A 15441-nucleotide genomic window follows, 5' to 3' on the forward strand; every position below is an offset into this window, starting at 1 on the left:
TAGTTGTGGCAAGCGGGAGCCACTCTTCATCGCGGTGCGCGGGCCTCTCACTGTCGCGGCCTCTCTTGCTGCGGAGCACAGGCTCCAGACGCGCAGAGCTCAGTATTTGTAGCTCACGGGCCCAGCTGCTCCGCGGCACGTGGGATCCTCCCAGACCAGGGCTTGAACCCGTGTCCCCTGCATTGGTAGGCAGACTCTCAACCACTGCGCCACCAGGGAAGCCCTCAATTTGTCTTTTGATGTTAAAATAGTTTTCTAGAATCCTTTGAAATTTTGTAGTAGTTTCTGTTCTTATATTCAATAGGGAACCAGTCCTTCCAGTTCAGAGTTCTTTGACTTATTTACTCCAGTGTCCCTAACTTAGCATCACACTACACTTGGAAATTGTTGAGACATGGCATAGCCATGTAGTTATAAATAAAGGACTTAGAGTCAGATTGATCTGGTTTAGAATTCCAGTCCTACCACTTAACTGGCTGTGTAACTGAGCAGTTTACTTAACACTGATCTTCTCTTTACTCATCTGTAACACTGAAGATGATAGTACTTACTTGAAATGTTTTACAGTGATTGAAAGAATAAGAGTGTGTGTGTGCAGTTGGCACATGATCTTGGCTATTTGTGTTATTAGTGTTGTTTCATATTTCCTTGAGACAGTAAACCAAGGAACAAGTTAAAAAAACAAATGAACAGAAGAGGCTTATTTATACTACCTAGCTTCATTTTAGGTTTTAAATATACTTACAAAAGTCCAAAAGTAGAGTAGTTTAACCATTGATGCTGTTTATGTGAGAAGGCTGTGGGTGTGCCTCATTTTCCAGAATAAGTAAGTGTGTGCCTGAGTAGTTGAGTATAACGTGCATTATAAAATTAATAAAAGTGATTAAAATATTTGTCCCCAATTGAAGTTTGAAATCCACACCTAATACATAACCTGATTTTAACATTTTAAATAGATATTTTTCTTCTAAAGATCTACTTTATATTTTAGATGCATCAGGATGTAATAGAAATAGAAACAAAAGATACAAGATTTAGATTCTAGTCCTACTTTGTGACTCAAACAAGTTACTTAACCTCTCTGAGTTTCTACTCCCATCATCTATTAAAAAGGGTGGCTGACGCCTCCCTGACTACTTCAAAATGAGTTTGAGGACAGATAGCTAGGTAGATGATAATTTTTTTTAATATGTCTTTGATTATTTGTAGAACTTTAAACTTTCACAGTACTTTTATATTGATCATGTCATTTAAATTTTATGAAAACCCTCTGCAGTAGGAATTATCATGCTTATTACTCAGAGTGGTACAGAAAAGGATACATTGAATGACTTTTTGAAGTTGCAGAGAGAACCTGGACTTTATGGTGACACCTGACCCTACCACTTCCTGGCCTCACCCTTGCCTGGTTGTGTGATGGTGGGGACATTACTCAGTTTCTCATAGCCTCAGTTTCTCCACATAGAATAATGTATAATAGATGCTAGCTCTTCCTGCTGGAGATAAAATCATATAATCTCTATGATACTGGCGTATTAAATATACACCCAGAATAAATACTCTGCTTTAAAACCAGATTCTTTAGACCTCCTTTCTTACCAGTTGTGAGGAGCTATCGGGTAATTAAAGTATTGTTGAAAATGCTTTATAGCTAATTTTGTGTGTTTGTATGAAAGTCTCTGTTCACACGTAAACAGGTGCTTTGGAGGGATTGGTTTTTGTTCAATTATTTGTTATTGTTCCAATCATGTAGATACTAAGATGAATGTAACATTGTTCTTGTCCTCTAGGAGCCTACTCTCTGTTTATGCAAATCATAACTTAACAAATAACTCCCACATGACATGAGAGTAGTTAACGTTAGAGGTATAACCAGTATAGAACATCCTGTTGCTTCTGGGTAATTCAGGTTCCACAGAACATCTGAATGTTGACTCTTAAATGATTTGATCATTAGTATAATCTAAAGCATGGTTTGATACATTTTCATTTTACTAGTAATCTTAAATAGAATAGTATACTTGGATTGCCTTGATGAGCCTTTTTAAGCCACACACTAATATCTGACTGCAGTGCCACTGTTCTATTTGTGTTTTGGGGTTTTTTGTTGGTTTTATGTTGGTTTGTTTGTTTTTATATTATTTTCAAATCATTTCAGACTTACAGAAAGTTGCAAGAATTGTGCAAAGAAATTCCATATACTTTGACTCACATCTCCCAATTGTTAATATTTTTACCTGCCACATCTGCTTTATCATTTCTGTTCTTCTGTAATTGAGTATAATATTATTTTTTGTAAACCAGTTAAAAGGAAGTTTTATTCATGCCCCTCTTACCGCTAAATATTAATACTTTACAATACTAAATATTTTTCCAAAGAACAAAAATATTACCGTAGTGCAGTGAGCTAAACCAGAAAATTAACATTAATATAATACTACCCACTGTAATTCTGTTTTGCCAGTTGCCCTAATAATGTTTTTTATATGAAAAACAAAAAGGTACTTTGGCCCATCCAAGACCACAGTTAGTTTTCATGAGTCTCCTTTAATCTGAAGTAGCTACACAATCTGTCTTTCATGTGTGTGACCTTTTACAAGGGAACAGTCTAGTCGTTTTGTGGAATATCCCACAATTTGTGTTTGATGCATTTTAATAATTAGATTGAGGTCATATATTTGTTTTCCATTTTTTTTATTGTGATCAAATACACATAATGTAAAATTTACCACCTTAACTTTTTAAGTTTACAGTTCAGTGGTATTAAGTACATTCATATTGTTGTGCAAACATCACCATCATCCATCTGCAGAACTTGTTTCATCTTGTAAAACTGAAACACTATACCCATTAAACACTTAATTCCCCATTCCTCCCTCCCCCCAGGCCCTGGCAACTACCATTCTACTTTCTGTGTCTATGGTTTTGACTCAAGTACCTCATGAAGTGAAATCATAACAGTATTTGTCTTTTTGTGGTTAGCTGATTTCACTTAGTATAATGTCCTTAAGGTTAACCTGTGTTGCATATGTAGCATCAGAATTTCCCTTCTTTTGAAAGCTAAATAATATCCCATTTTATGTATATATGAGACCTTGCTTATCCATTCATCTGTCAATGAACAACTTGAGTTGCTTCCACATTTTAGCTCTTGTGAATAATGCTGCTGTGAACATAGGTGTACAGACACCTCTCTTCAAGACCCTGCTTTCAATTCTTTTGAGTGTATACCTGAAAGTGGAATAACTAGATCACTTTGTAACTTAATTTTTAATTTTTAGGGGAACCATCATACTATTTTCCACAGTGTTGTATCATTGTATATTCCCACCAGTGGAACACAATGGTTCCAATTTCTCCACATCCTCACCAACACTCCTTATATTCTCTTTTCATGATAGTAGCCAGCCTGATGGGTATGAGGTGGTATCTCATTGTAGTTTTGATTTGCAGCTCCCAAATGATTAGTGATGTTGAACATCTTTTCATGTGTTTATTGACCATTTGCATATCTTCTATGGAGAAATGTCTATTGAAGTCCTTTACTTCAATAAGGTTTTTGAATTGCATTGCAGTTTTCTTAATTGCGTTTTAGGAGTTCTTTATATATTCTGGATATTAGTTCCTTATCAGATATATGATTTGCAAATATTTTCTCCCATTCTGTGGATTTCCTTTTTAATTTGTGGATGGTGTCATTTAATGCACAGAACTTTTAATTTTTAGAAAGTCCAAATTGTCTACATTTTCTTCTGTTGCCTGTGCATTTGGTGTTATATCCATTGAATCACTACCAAATGCATTGTCCTGAAGCTTTTACCCTGTGTTTTCTTCTTATAGTTTTATAGTTTTTTAGGTCTTTGATTTAGGTCATGGGTCCATTTTAAATTAATTTTTGTATATGATGTTAGGTAAGGGTCCAAATTCAGTCTTTTGCATTTGGGTATCCAGTTTTCCCAGCACCATTTGTTAAAAAGACTATCTTGTTCCCATTGAATGGTCTTAGCACCCTTGATGAAAACAATTTGACTATATATGTGAGGGTTTATTTCTGCAGTCTATTCAATTCCATCGGTATATGTCTGTCTTTATGCCAGTACCAAACTTTTGAGTACTGTAGCTTTGTAGTAAGTTTTGAAATGAGAAAGTATGAGTCCTCCAGCTTTGTCCTTTTCAGAATTATTTTGTCTATTCAGATCCCTTGAGATTCCATGTGAATTTTAGGTTGGATTTTTCTATTTCTGCAGAAAACATTGGAATTTTGATTGGGATTGGATGAAATCTGTAAATTGCTTTGGGTAGTATTGACATCTTAACAGTATTAAGATGTCATGAACAGGGAATATGTTTCCATTTATTTCTGTTGTCTTTAATTTCTTTCAGCAACATTATAGTTTTCAATGCACAAATCTTTCACCTCGTTGGCTAAGTTCATTCCAAATTATTTTATTCTTTTTGATGCTGTTATAAATGGAATTGTTTTTGTAATTTTCTTTCCAGATTGTGTATAGGAATGCAACTGATTTTTGTGTGTAGACCATATCCCGCTACTTTGCTAAGTTTATTAGTTCGAACAGGTTTTTGTGTGGTTTCTTTAGGGTTTTCTACATGTATGATCATATTATCTGAAGACACATAATTTTCCTTCTTTCTCATTTGAATGTCATTTATTTTTCTTATTTGTCTAATTGACTGATTTTTAATACTGTGTTGGATAGAAGTGGTGAAAGTGGGCCAGTTTGACTTGTTCCTGATCTTAGAGGGAAAGCTTTCAGTCTTTCACCATGAAAGTATGATGTTTGCTGTAGGTTTTTCATATACGACCTTTATTATGCTGCGGTGGTTTCCTTATATTCTTAGTTTGTTAAACGTTTTTATCATGAAAGAATGTTGAATACTGTCAGATACTTCCTGCATTGATTGAGATGATCGTGTTGTTTTTTTCCTTCATTCTGTTGATGTGGTGTATTACATTGATCAGTTTTCATATGTTGAATCATCCTTGCATTCCAGGAATAAATCCCACTTGGTCATGGTATATATATAATCTTCTTAATATGATGCTGAATTCAGTTTTTGTTGAGAATTTTGGATCAATATTCATAAGGGATATTTGTCTGCAGTTTTCTTATAGTGTCCTTGCCTTTGACCTTAGTATCAGGGTAATGCTGGCTCATAGGATGAGTTAGGGAATATACCTTCCTCTTCAATTTTTGGGCACAGTTTGAGAAAAATTGATGTTAGTTCTTGAGATGTTTGATAGAATTCACCAGGAAAGCAATCAGATTTCAAGGGCTTTTATTTGTCAGGAGATTTTTGATTACTGATTCAATCTTCTTATTAATTATAAAGTCTATTTAAATTTTCGCTTCATGATTCAGCCTTGGTAGGAGTTTGTCCATTTTGTGTAGGTTGTCCAATTTGTTGGCTTACATTTGCTCAAAATACTCTTATAGTCCTTTTTATTTCTGTAGAATTAGTAATAATGTTCCCACTTTCATTTCTGATTTTAATAATTTAGTCTTCTCTCTTTTTTCCTTAGTCATCTAACTAAAAGTTTGTCAGTTTGTTGATCTTTTCAAAAAAACAACTGTTGGTCTTTTTTCTCTATTATTTTTCTGTTCTCTATTTTACTTATCTCTGCTCTAATTTTTATTATTTCCTTCCTTGTACTAACTTTGGGTTTAGTTTGTTCTTTTTCTAGTTCCTTGGTTTGTAAAGTTCGGCTTGTTGACTTGAGGTCTTTCTTGTTTTTTAAGGTAAACGTGTTTTGGTATGTTGTATTTGCATTTTCATTCATCTCTTTAAGTGTTTTCCAGTTTCCTTTTCTACTTCTTTGATTCAGTGGTTAAGAGTATGTTGTTTAATTTCCACAGCTTGGTGGATCTTCTAGTTTGCTTCTATTATTGCTTACTATCTTCATCCATTTTGGCCATAAAAGATACTTTGTATGATGACTTTCTAAATCTACTGAGACTTAATTTGTGGCCTAATATATGGTATATTCTGGAAAATGACCCAAGTGCACTTGAGAAGAATGTATCCTGTTGTTGGACAGAATGTTCTAAATATGTCTGTTAGGTCAGGATGCTTTATTGTGTTGTTTAAGTCATCTTTATCCATACTTATCTTTTGTCTGGTTATTTTACACATAATTTTGAGTGGGCATTGAAATCTCCAACTATTATTGTAGAACTGTCTACTCTCTTTAATTCTGTCATTTTTTTTGTTTCATAGATTCTGATGATCTGTCATTAGGTACATAAATGTTAGTAATTGTTACATCTTCTTGCTGTTTTGAACCTTCTATTAATATATAATGTCCTTTGTCTCTTGTAACTTTTTAAAATTTAAATTCTATTTTGTCTAATGTTAGTATAGTCACTCCTACTATCTTTTGGTTACTATTTGCATGGAATATCTTTTTCCACCTTTTCACTATCAATCTGTTTGTGTCTTTGGATCTCAGTGGAGTTTCTTGTAGACAGCATAGAGTTGGGTGATGTGTTTTTATCCATTCTGCTGTTTTTGGTTTTTTTTGTTAATTGGAGAGTTTAATCAATTTACATTTAAAGTAATTACTGATAAGGAGAGACTTCTGTCATTTTGCTATTTGTTTTCTGTATTCATTATAGGTTTTTTGTACCTTATTTCCTGCATTAGTGTCTTATTTTTTGTTTGGTTGATTTTTTTGGTAGTGAAATGTTTAAATTCCTTTCCCATTTCCTTTTGTGTGTATTCTTTAGCTATTTCCTTTGTGGTTACCATGGGGATTACATTTAACATCCCAAAGTTATAACACTCTAATTTGAATTTAAACCAGCTTAACTTCAATAATATACAAAAACGCTGCTCCTTTTAACAGTTCCATCCTCACCTGTTTCAGTTGTTGATATCACAGAATTACAACTTTATACATTGTACAAAAACAACAATTTTTAAATGCATTCATCTTTTAAATTATGTAGAAAACAAATGTGGAATTACAAAGCAAAGTTACTATGATACTAGCTTCTGGACTAGTAATTGATTTTAGTTATTTACTAATGTTGACTTCACTTCTGTACTAATAAGTAGCTTTTAGACTAATTTTTTAAATATAATTTAAAAAATATTAGTCTCTTAAATCACGTAGGTAACAAAAAGTGATGTTACAAACCGCTATTAAAATAATAAGAGTTTTTTTGTATTTATCCTTACCAAGGTCTTTATTTCTCCAAACACCTCAAGTTGCTGTCCTGTGTCCTTTCATTTCAACCTGCAGGATTCCCTTTAGGATTTCTTTCAGGGCCAGTCTATTGGTAATGATCTCCTTCAGCTTTTGTTTATCTGAGAATGTCTTAATTTCTCCCTCATATTTGAAGGATAGTTTTGCCAGATACAAGGTTCTTGGTTGGCAGTGTTTTTCTGTTAGCACTTTGAATATACCAACCCACTGCTTCCTGACCTCCAGAATTCTGATGAAAAATCTATTAATATTATTGAGGATCCCTTGTATATTGAGTCACTTTTTTATGCTGCTTTCAAAATTCTCCCTGTCACTGTCTTTTCAGGAGTTTGATTATAATGTGTCTGAGTGTGAATCTCTTTGAGTTAATCCTACCTTGAGTTTGTTGAGCTTCTTGGATGTTTATATTCGTGTCTTTCATCAAATTTGGGAATATTTTAGCCATTATTTCTTCAGATATTTTCTCTGCCTCTTGATCTCTCTCTTCTTTTTCTTGGACTCCCACAATGTGTGTGTTGGTCCACTTAATGATGGCCCACAAGTCTCTTAGACTCTGGTCACTTTTCTTCAGTCTTTCTGTTTTCAGACTTAATAATTTACGTTGTCCTATCTTCAAGTTTTCTGATTCTTCTGCGTGTTCCAGTCTGCTCTAGTGAATTTTTCATTTCAGTTATTGTACTTTTCAGCTTCAGAATTTCCTTTTGGTTTCTCTTTAGGTTTTCTACCTCTTATCTCCATTTTGTTCATACATCATTTTCTTGACTTTGTCCACCTTGTCTTTTAGTTCTTTGGATATCTTTAAGGTGGTTCTTTTAAATCCTTTGTCTAATAGGTATGCCGCCAGCTCTTTTTCAGAGACAGTTTCTTTTTTCCTCTCTCTCTCTCCTTTGAATGGACCATATGTTCCTGTTTCTTTGCATGCCTTGTGATTTTTTTGTTGTTGAAAATTGGACGTTTGAATCTTATGATTTCTCTGGAAACCTGATTCTCCCCTTCCCTAGGGTTTGCTGGGTGTTTTGTTTTTTTGATTGCTGTAGGCTATCTCTGTGCTAAAAATCAGCCTATGGTATAACTTTAAGATCTTCGCAGATTTTTTCTATGCCTGTACCTTCCCCAGGCATACACAGTGATTTTCTAGTTTCCCTCATATATGTGGTTGCTTTTGAATATTCTAATCTTCAATGTCTGGCTTTTCCGCTTTTCTAAAGGGGAAAAAGAGGAAAATGAAATTGTGGGAGGAGGCACTTGCCCTTTAAATCTCCTGGGAGTCACTTCAGTCAGAGAGGGAGAGATTTATATCAATTGGAGGAGGTTCAGCAACAATGGCCACTGCCTCTTTGCACCGTCATGATCAGAAGCAGCAGTAAGAGCACAGATTCCCTATATTTGGAGAACAGGGTGTTTTCTGCTGCCCACCCCCATCCCCACTCCACCCCGGTTTGTGCCAGCTGCTCTAGGAACACATAAGAGGGGTGGGAGTTGGGTAGCTGCTACTGTGCTAAGAACTGAAATTTACTGGATTAACCACAGTTTGCCATCTAATACTTCCCCTGGGAGTTGTAAGCCTTCAATAGACTGGAATTCCAAAATAGTTACATCACACTGGCAGTTGCGTTTTTGCCAGTGCAGTTGTTATCTAGGTGGAGAGACAAAATTGTGGGACTTCTTGTGTTGCCATCTTCCCAGAATTCACCCTATTTGTTTTTACAATCACTTTAACTTACAGTGATCACTGAAGTGACAGCACTTAACTTTTAATGCAGTGTGTCTCAAATTAGAATCCAAGATGTATTCTCTGGGGTTTGGGAGTTCTGTGTTTGAAAAACATTTGTTTATAATTTAGTAGGGGAGAAAGAGACACTAAGCCAATAATACAATGAAACTTTGATACATGCTAAGAAGGAGAAATATAGTATACAGCATAAAAGCATTTTCTAAACTTCTAATTTTGGCCTGTTTTTAAATAACTGGATCTTAGAATTATTTTAACACAAAATTTTTAAGATTTAATATTGTGCTCTGAAATCGTGTAAGGATGCTGCAGTGTGTTAACAGCAGTAGACCCTATGAGGCCCTTTATTAATGAAATAAAATAGTAAAAGTTGGATGAGCAAAATTATGTTTCTTAAGTCTTGTTATTAATTCATGGGTCATATTCTTTAGGCGTTTGTTAAGTTTCTCTTTCTGGTATATCCCTGCCCCCTTACTAATCACCCCCCATTTCTAAGTGAATTATAGGACTTCATTATTGTCTAAGTTGAAACATACACAATGGTATATATTACTAGTAAATAATAATGGATTAGCAATAGGTTTCTGTGGTTTACAACACATTTTTTTTAATATTACTTCACTAGGTCCTCACACAGTCCTCTTGGGTAAAGGTATATATCTCTTTACAGATGTAAAAAAATAAGTTTCAATAATACTTGTGATTTATCTGTATATTCAAAGTCATTGAATGGTAGAGTGAGGGTAGAGAGAGATCTAGAACCATATCTTTTGATAAGTGTCACTTAAAGGTGAGGTGCAGGGAAGGGTTTTTTTTTCTTCATTTGAAATAACTTTCACATAGATTATTTGAATAATCGATAACTTTCACATAGATTATGCTGTTGTTTGATTTCCTCCCTAAGCAAAGCTGATAATTCCCTGTTACCTATTCTGCTATCCCCTGTCCTAGATACAGATCCTGAGGTCTTAAACTATCCAGATTTGCTACTGTTTTTTATTTTAGTGCTCTCTACTTTAGCTATCTGAAAGTAGCAAATTCCATGGCCAAATTTTTCTCTATCTCTTGCTTCAGAAGTACCTGTTCTGGCTTTGTAGCTAGGTTATTATGTCTTTCTGAGTTGTATATCATACCCTCCAAGCCCATTGTGCTACCTCATTCCCACCACTTCCAGATTTGAGAGGAATGGAGTACTACTTTGTCAGATACCATTTCTGTATTCTGTAATATAAGAATTTAGAAAATCTCAAGTTAGTAAGGGTAAATTTTAAGGTAATGTTTTAATTCTTTACCTGCTAACACAGTCATAAATATTTTTATCATTATTTTAGGCGGCTAAAACTTGAGGCCGTCAAATCATGCCTCTTGAGCGTCATTTACGTAGACTCTTATTTTAGGCTACATTTTGTGGTATGTCTTTTTCAAATTGCTAGGTTGTCTTATCTTGACATTAGTTTTGAATGAAATTCTTGCTTAATCCTCATTGTGAACATTCCCAGTTTTTGTTCAGTTTCAAGTCCTTTATTCCCACACTTTCCCTTCAGGTGTGATCATTCACTCATATTAATTCTAAGATACATCTACAAATAAACTTATTATACATATATTAATTATCTAATCATATTCATTAAGTCAGAATTACAAATTATTTTTACTAGTCTGTATTATTCTTTATTCAGAACTGAACTTTAAAATTGAAATTAATTTTATGATGGGAATGCTAATATCTTAATAGCAACTCTAACCTATAATATTTCACAACTGTATTAGTTATTAACCTCTTACAAACTGAGTACTTGACTCAATATAATTGTTTTGCTGTATATTATGAAAAACTTCAAAAATGCTCAGACATAAAGGGAGTAGTACAGTGAACTCCCATGTATACTCATCACCCAACTACAACAGTCCTCAGTTCGTGTACTCTTATATGATCCATAGCCCCTCCTTCTCCTGATCTCTCATTGTCATTATTTTATTTTGAAGTAAATTTAACCCTTTATATAGTTTGGTTTGTATGTATTTCAATATCAGTTAGACTTTTTATATGACTAGAATCAAAAGATAAATTATCTACAGTGATGATGAGTTGGTGATCATGAACAGCTAGTGTTGTGATAATTTTTGTATAAGTTAGATTTTGGTAATAAACAACTTTTTCAACTATATTTTTGGTAATGAGCAGAGAGAACCAAATGGTTTTCTTGCCATAATTTTTGAAGAATGTAACTTCTTTTATAACTTTAAACAGCAAAAAAAGGTGAAGTACCATCAATTTTTTAATGAATTAAAATATCAATTTGAGAAGTCTCAGTAGTCATTGGGAAATGAATAATTTCAAATGTTCATAAAATCTCAAATGTCTGTTAACTGACTTGCTTTGCTTAAATATCATTCTCACAAATAGTATTTTTACCTATTAGGTTTGCTTTTCACTGAATCATTCGAAAACAGACTATTATAGTCAAAGGTAGGACTACACATAAAGTAGTTAGTATCATGTTTATATTTAATAAAGTGTTCCCTACTCATTTTGTTTGTTTGTTTTTTTCAGGGTACTTTTTATTGTTTCAGGTGTACAGCAAAGTGATTCAGTTATATACATTTTTTCAGATTATTTTCCATTATAGGTTATTACAAGATATTGAATATAGTTCCCTGTGCTGTACAGTAAATCCTTGTCCCTACTTATTTTTAACTTGCTGCTTTATGTAGCTGAGACGCATACTGTACAACTGTTTAAGCATGCAGTGGTGTTGTCTTTAAGCATTTTATCGTATGATCATCCAGATCTAGTACTTTGCTGAAAATAATGTAAAACATTTGAACTCTGAATATTCATTCACCTTTTAGAAAAGCCCATACACTTGGAAGAAAACGGTTATTTTGTGTATTATGTTTCTTTCATACAACCTTTTTGTGTAATTCTTTAATTAGAGTAGAAGAACTGTTAATATTTAAACACATCTCTTAAAATTTATTTAAAGGATAGTCATCTTTTTGATTCTCTGAAGATGTCATTTGACTTGGTAATTTTATACTCTTAAATATGCAGAAGAAAGATAATTTTAAGAGGAATCACATCAGTTTTCTAGTATATTCTGGTCTGTTTTTCATTTTGTATTAATTGCATTTTATTCTTTAAATTTTATTGCACCTACATAATAAACACTTCTCAACTTAAGCAGAAAGCCAAGCTTTTTTCATTCCAAACTTAATTAGACCTATGTTATTATTCTACTTGGCTTTTTTATTTTTGTTTTTTTGTGGGTTTTTTGACCACTAGTTATTCTGTGAGTGGTCTAGAATAACACATGGAAAGCAGTAATTGCAGTTGATAACAATTGAGGGCTTTTACGTTGAGTGCGTTTCCAGTATTCTAAAAGTTTGCAATTGATTTCTTTGTATGGCTTTTTATTTTAATCCAGTATTTAAACACAGTTCAGTGTGGGACAGAATTTTTTTTCTAGGTGATAAAATGATGGGAATCTTCATGGGATCCTTGAGACTAGAAAAACAAATGATTTCTAACCAATTTGGGAAGAGTTGTTTGTTACGCTAGAGAATATTTGTGGATTTTTTGAGAAGGCTGGTGAACTTCTTTGCAAATCTTAAGAAAATTGTGTCTGTTTTAGCAGAAATAAGAACTTATTTCTCAAAAGCAAATATAACAACTGCCTATACCTAAATCTTTCCATTGGTGCTAGAAACTGGATACATAGTTTAACATATGAAAAGTTCATATAAAATTATACTTAAAGAAATAGCAAATCTTTTATATGCTTCTAACATTTGTGAACATTATTATGTAATGTGTCAGTTTTCCTGTTAAGCCTAATATATTTACAATTCTTTCTCTAAGGCAAATCCTCCTCCAGTACTGGTCAACACAGATAGCTTGGAAACATCAACTTATGTAAGTTCCATTCATTGCCATATTTAAATAATTCTGTTTTCCCTTTTATAGATTTTGATATAGATACAAAACTCACAGCATTATTTTCTCTAATACATTGTACTTACAGTGTTCTGTTACTAAGCTGTAATTGTTAAAGTAAATGAAGCAGTACCATCCTTTTTTGGTTGTTCTTTTTCTATACTCTTGCAAAGCAGAAATGTTGAAATAAGAAATTTTATTTTTAAATTAAAATGAATAACTTTCGCTATCTGACCAGTGGTCATTTACACAATGCCATATATTCAAAGAGTCATTTTTGAAGTCTAATTGAGTGACTAGATTTTTAGTGACCAGGTTTATAGGTGTTCACATATTAAAATAATTAGTTATAACTTTATAACTTTAAATTGATTAGTGCTTCTCTATAAACTTCTTTGGTTAAAAAGCTTTCTTTCTCCTAAAGATAAATAGCCAGAACAGCAGAATCTAACATTTTTCACCCCAACTAAAATATCTTCAGAGATGTTTAAGTAGAAGTTGTGCTCGCACATTTTAAAAACAGCAAATGGTGCATAATTTAATAGATTGTAAAAATCTTTTTCTCTCATTTTTTAACTATAGTTGATTTCAGTCTATACTTTAAAACATTATATTTGGCTTTATCTTCTGTTTATATTTATATGGGTATATCAGATTTGGGGGAATTTTTGAAAACTTCAAATAATAATACTTAATACAAACCAAAAATACTCTTTTCAGTCAATGTCACCTTTCACATGGATAAAGAATACTTAAGGAGAATTTTGTTTGTACTTTTGTCAATATTTTCTTCACATTTCTTTCTCCCTCACTTGTTCTTTGTGTTGACTTATGTTTTGCTTAAGGACAGAATCAGTGACTAATTATTTTTATTTTAAAACCCTTTCAACTGAAAGGTTAATATGTAAGAACTAACAGAGCAAATGATATCAACAAAGAAAATAAATACACATGCATTTTAGGGGAAATGTCAACAAATTAAAAGCAGGATTAGCATACAAGCAGCAAACTTAGAGTAAAAGTTGTATTAATTTTAAGTTTGTATGACATATTATTCAAAAAATACCTTTCCTGCTAAAGCAGGGTATGTTGGGAGTCTTGAAAACCATTCACTACCCACAGTGAGAAATTTGCTAGAAGGATTCACAAGACTCAGCATGTTGTACTTACGGCTAAGATTTATTACAGCTATGTGATAAGTCAGGATCTACAGTCAGATTATAAGGCTGTATGCCTAGAAGAATCCATGTTTAGATTTCCTTCTACTTTCTTCCTCCCCAGAGGGGTCCACAGAGCACTGTTTTCACCTAGCAGTGAAAATGTAGCAACACGTATGCAGTATTTCTGCCCAGGGAAGCCCATTATGGACACAGCACAAAGTTATTTATTGGTGATGATCACATAGGCACCCTTTGTCCAGCGCATACCAAATTTCCAAGCTCCCAGAAGGAAAACAGGTGTTCAGCATAAAATGCATTGTCTTTGCAAAGTCTAGCCACAGTAAGCAACCCTTTCATTTAGGGAATGGTGGGAACACACCCAAAATCAATTTCTCAAATGCCTGCTAAGAGCCTTCTAGTGATAACACCCTTGGGCCTGCTTTATTAAACCTTTTCTGTACATAAGGATATGAGATAAATTCCAGTTCTTTAAGCAAGATTTTTCAGAGTGTGGTACTTCATCATACTTGAAGAACACTGTGTAAAATGTTTAATAACTATTCTTTGCAGGTTTTAAATTTAATCCTGAAATTTAAAATGTATTCCAGAATGGTTTTTAAACTTATTTGTTATTCCTTTGTTAAGTCCTGATCGTTTAATACCAGCTATGTATTGACGAATAAAAATAAGAAAACTTGCAGCTATTGCTTTATAACACTTTTTTCCTGATTGTTGTCACCATGCTTTCTAAAATTAAGTAATTTATATATATATAATATATATATATCCTTCTGTAAACATTCTGTGCATGTACAAGCATATATGTGTTGTTTTCAAACTTTTACCATATAAAAATCAATGCCCCACTGATAATTTTTGTATAGATATTTTTGTGTTTATATGCAATTATATAATCAGAGTATATTTATATGTTGATACATAGATTGCTCAAAGGGTGTGTCAATTTTTAGATTTGATCATTATTGCCAAATTGTAGTTCACAGAGTTATATCCATTTATACTTCAACAAAAATTATTAGTTTTTACCCCATACTGTCACTAGCATGGTGTGTTAATAAACTTTTTGATCTTTTGTTAGCATAATGTTTAAAATGTATTAACTCATTGTTTCAACTTGAATTTATGTTATATCTCACCTTTTTCAACTTTTTCACCTTAAAAAATTTTACGTTGAGACACGTAACACATAATCTACCTTTTTAAGGTATACGATTCAGTGGTTTTAGTCTATTCACAATGTTGTGCCGTCACCACCACTTTCAAATTCCAGAACATTTTCATCACCTTGTAAGGAAACCCTGTACCTGTTAGCAGTCACTCCCCATTCTGCCCTTACCTCAGCCCCTGGCAACCACTAATCTAT

At 33.2% G+C, this 15441-nt stretch overlaps 1 protein-coding gene across 8 annotated transcripts in view; it reads left to right on the top strand.

The window, feature by feature from the left end:
* DLG1 (discs large MAGUK scaffold protein 1) overlaps positions 1 to 15441 on the top strand; it is a 287224-nt gene that overhangs the window by 136449 nt on the left and 135334 nt on the right. For all 8 annotated transcript variants that reach the window (XM_032629957.1, XM_032629959.1, XM_032629960.1 and 5 more), the window contains one exon: positions 12823 to 12876. In XM_032629957.1, the coding sequence (XP_032485848.1) occupies positions 12823 to 12876 (54 nt within the window). The remainder of the gene's footprint in view (positions 1 to 12822; positions 12877 to 15441) is intronic.

Source organism: Phocoena sinus, chromosome 4 (genome assembly GCF_008692025.1).
Source record: "Phocoena sinus isolate mPhoSin1 chromosome 4, mPhoSin1.pri, whole genome shotgun sequence".
Classification (NCBI taxonomy): Eukaryota; Metazoa; Chordata; class Mammalia; order Artiodactyla; family Phocoenidae; genus Phocoena; species Phocoena sinus.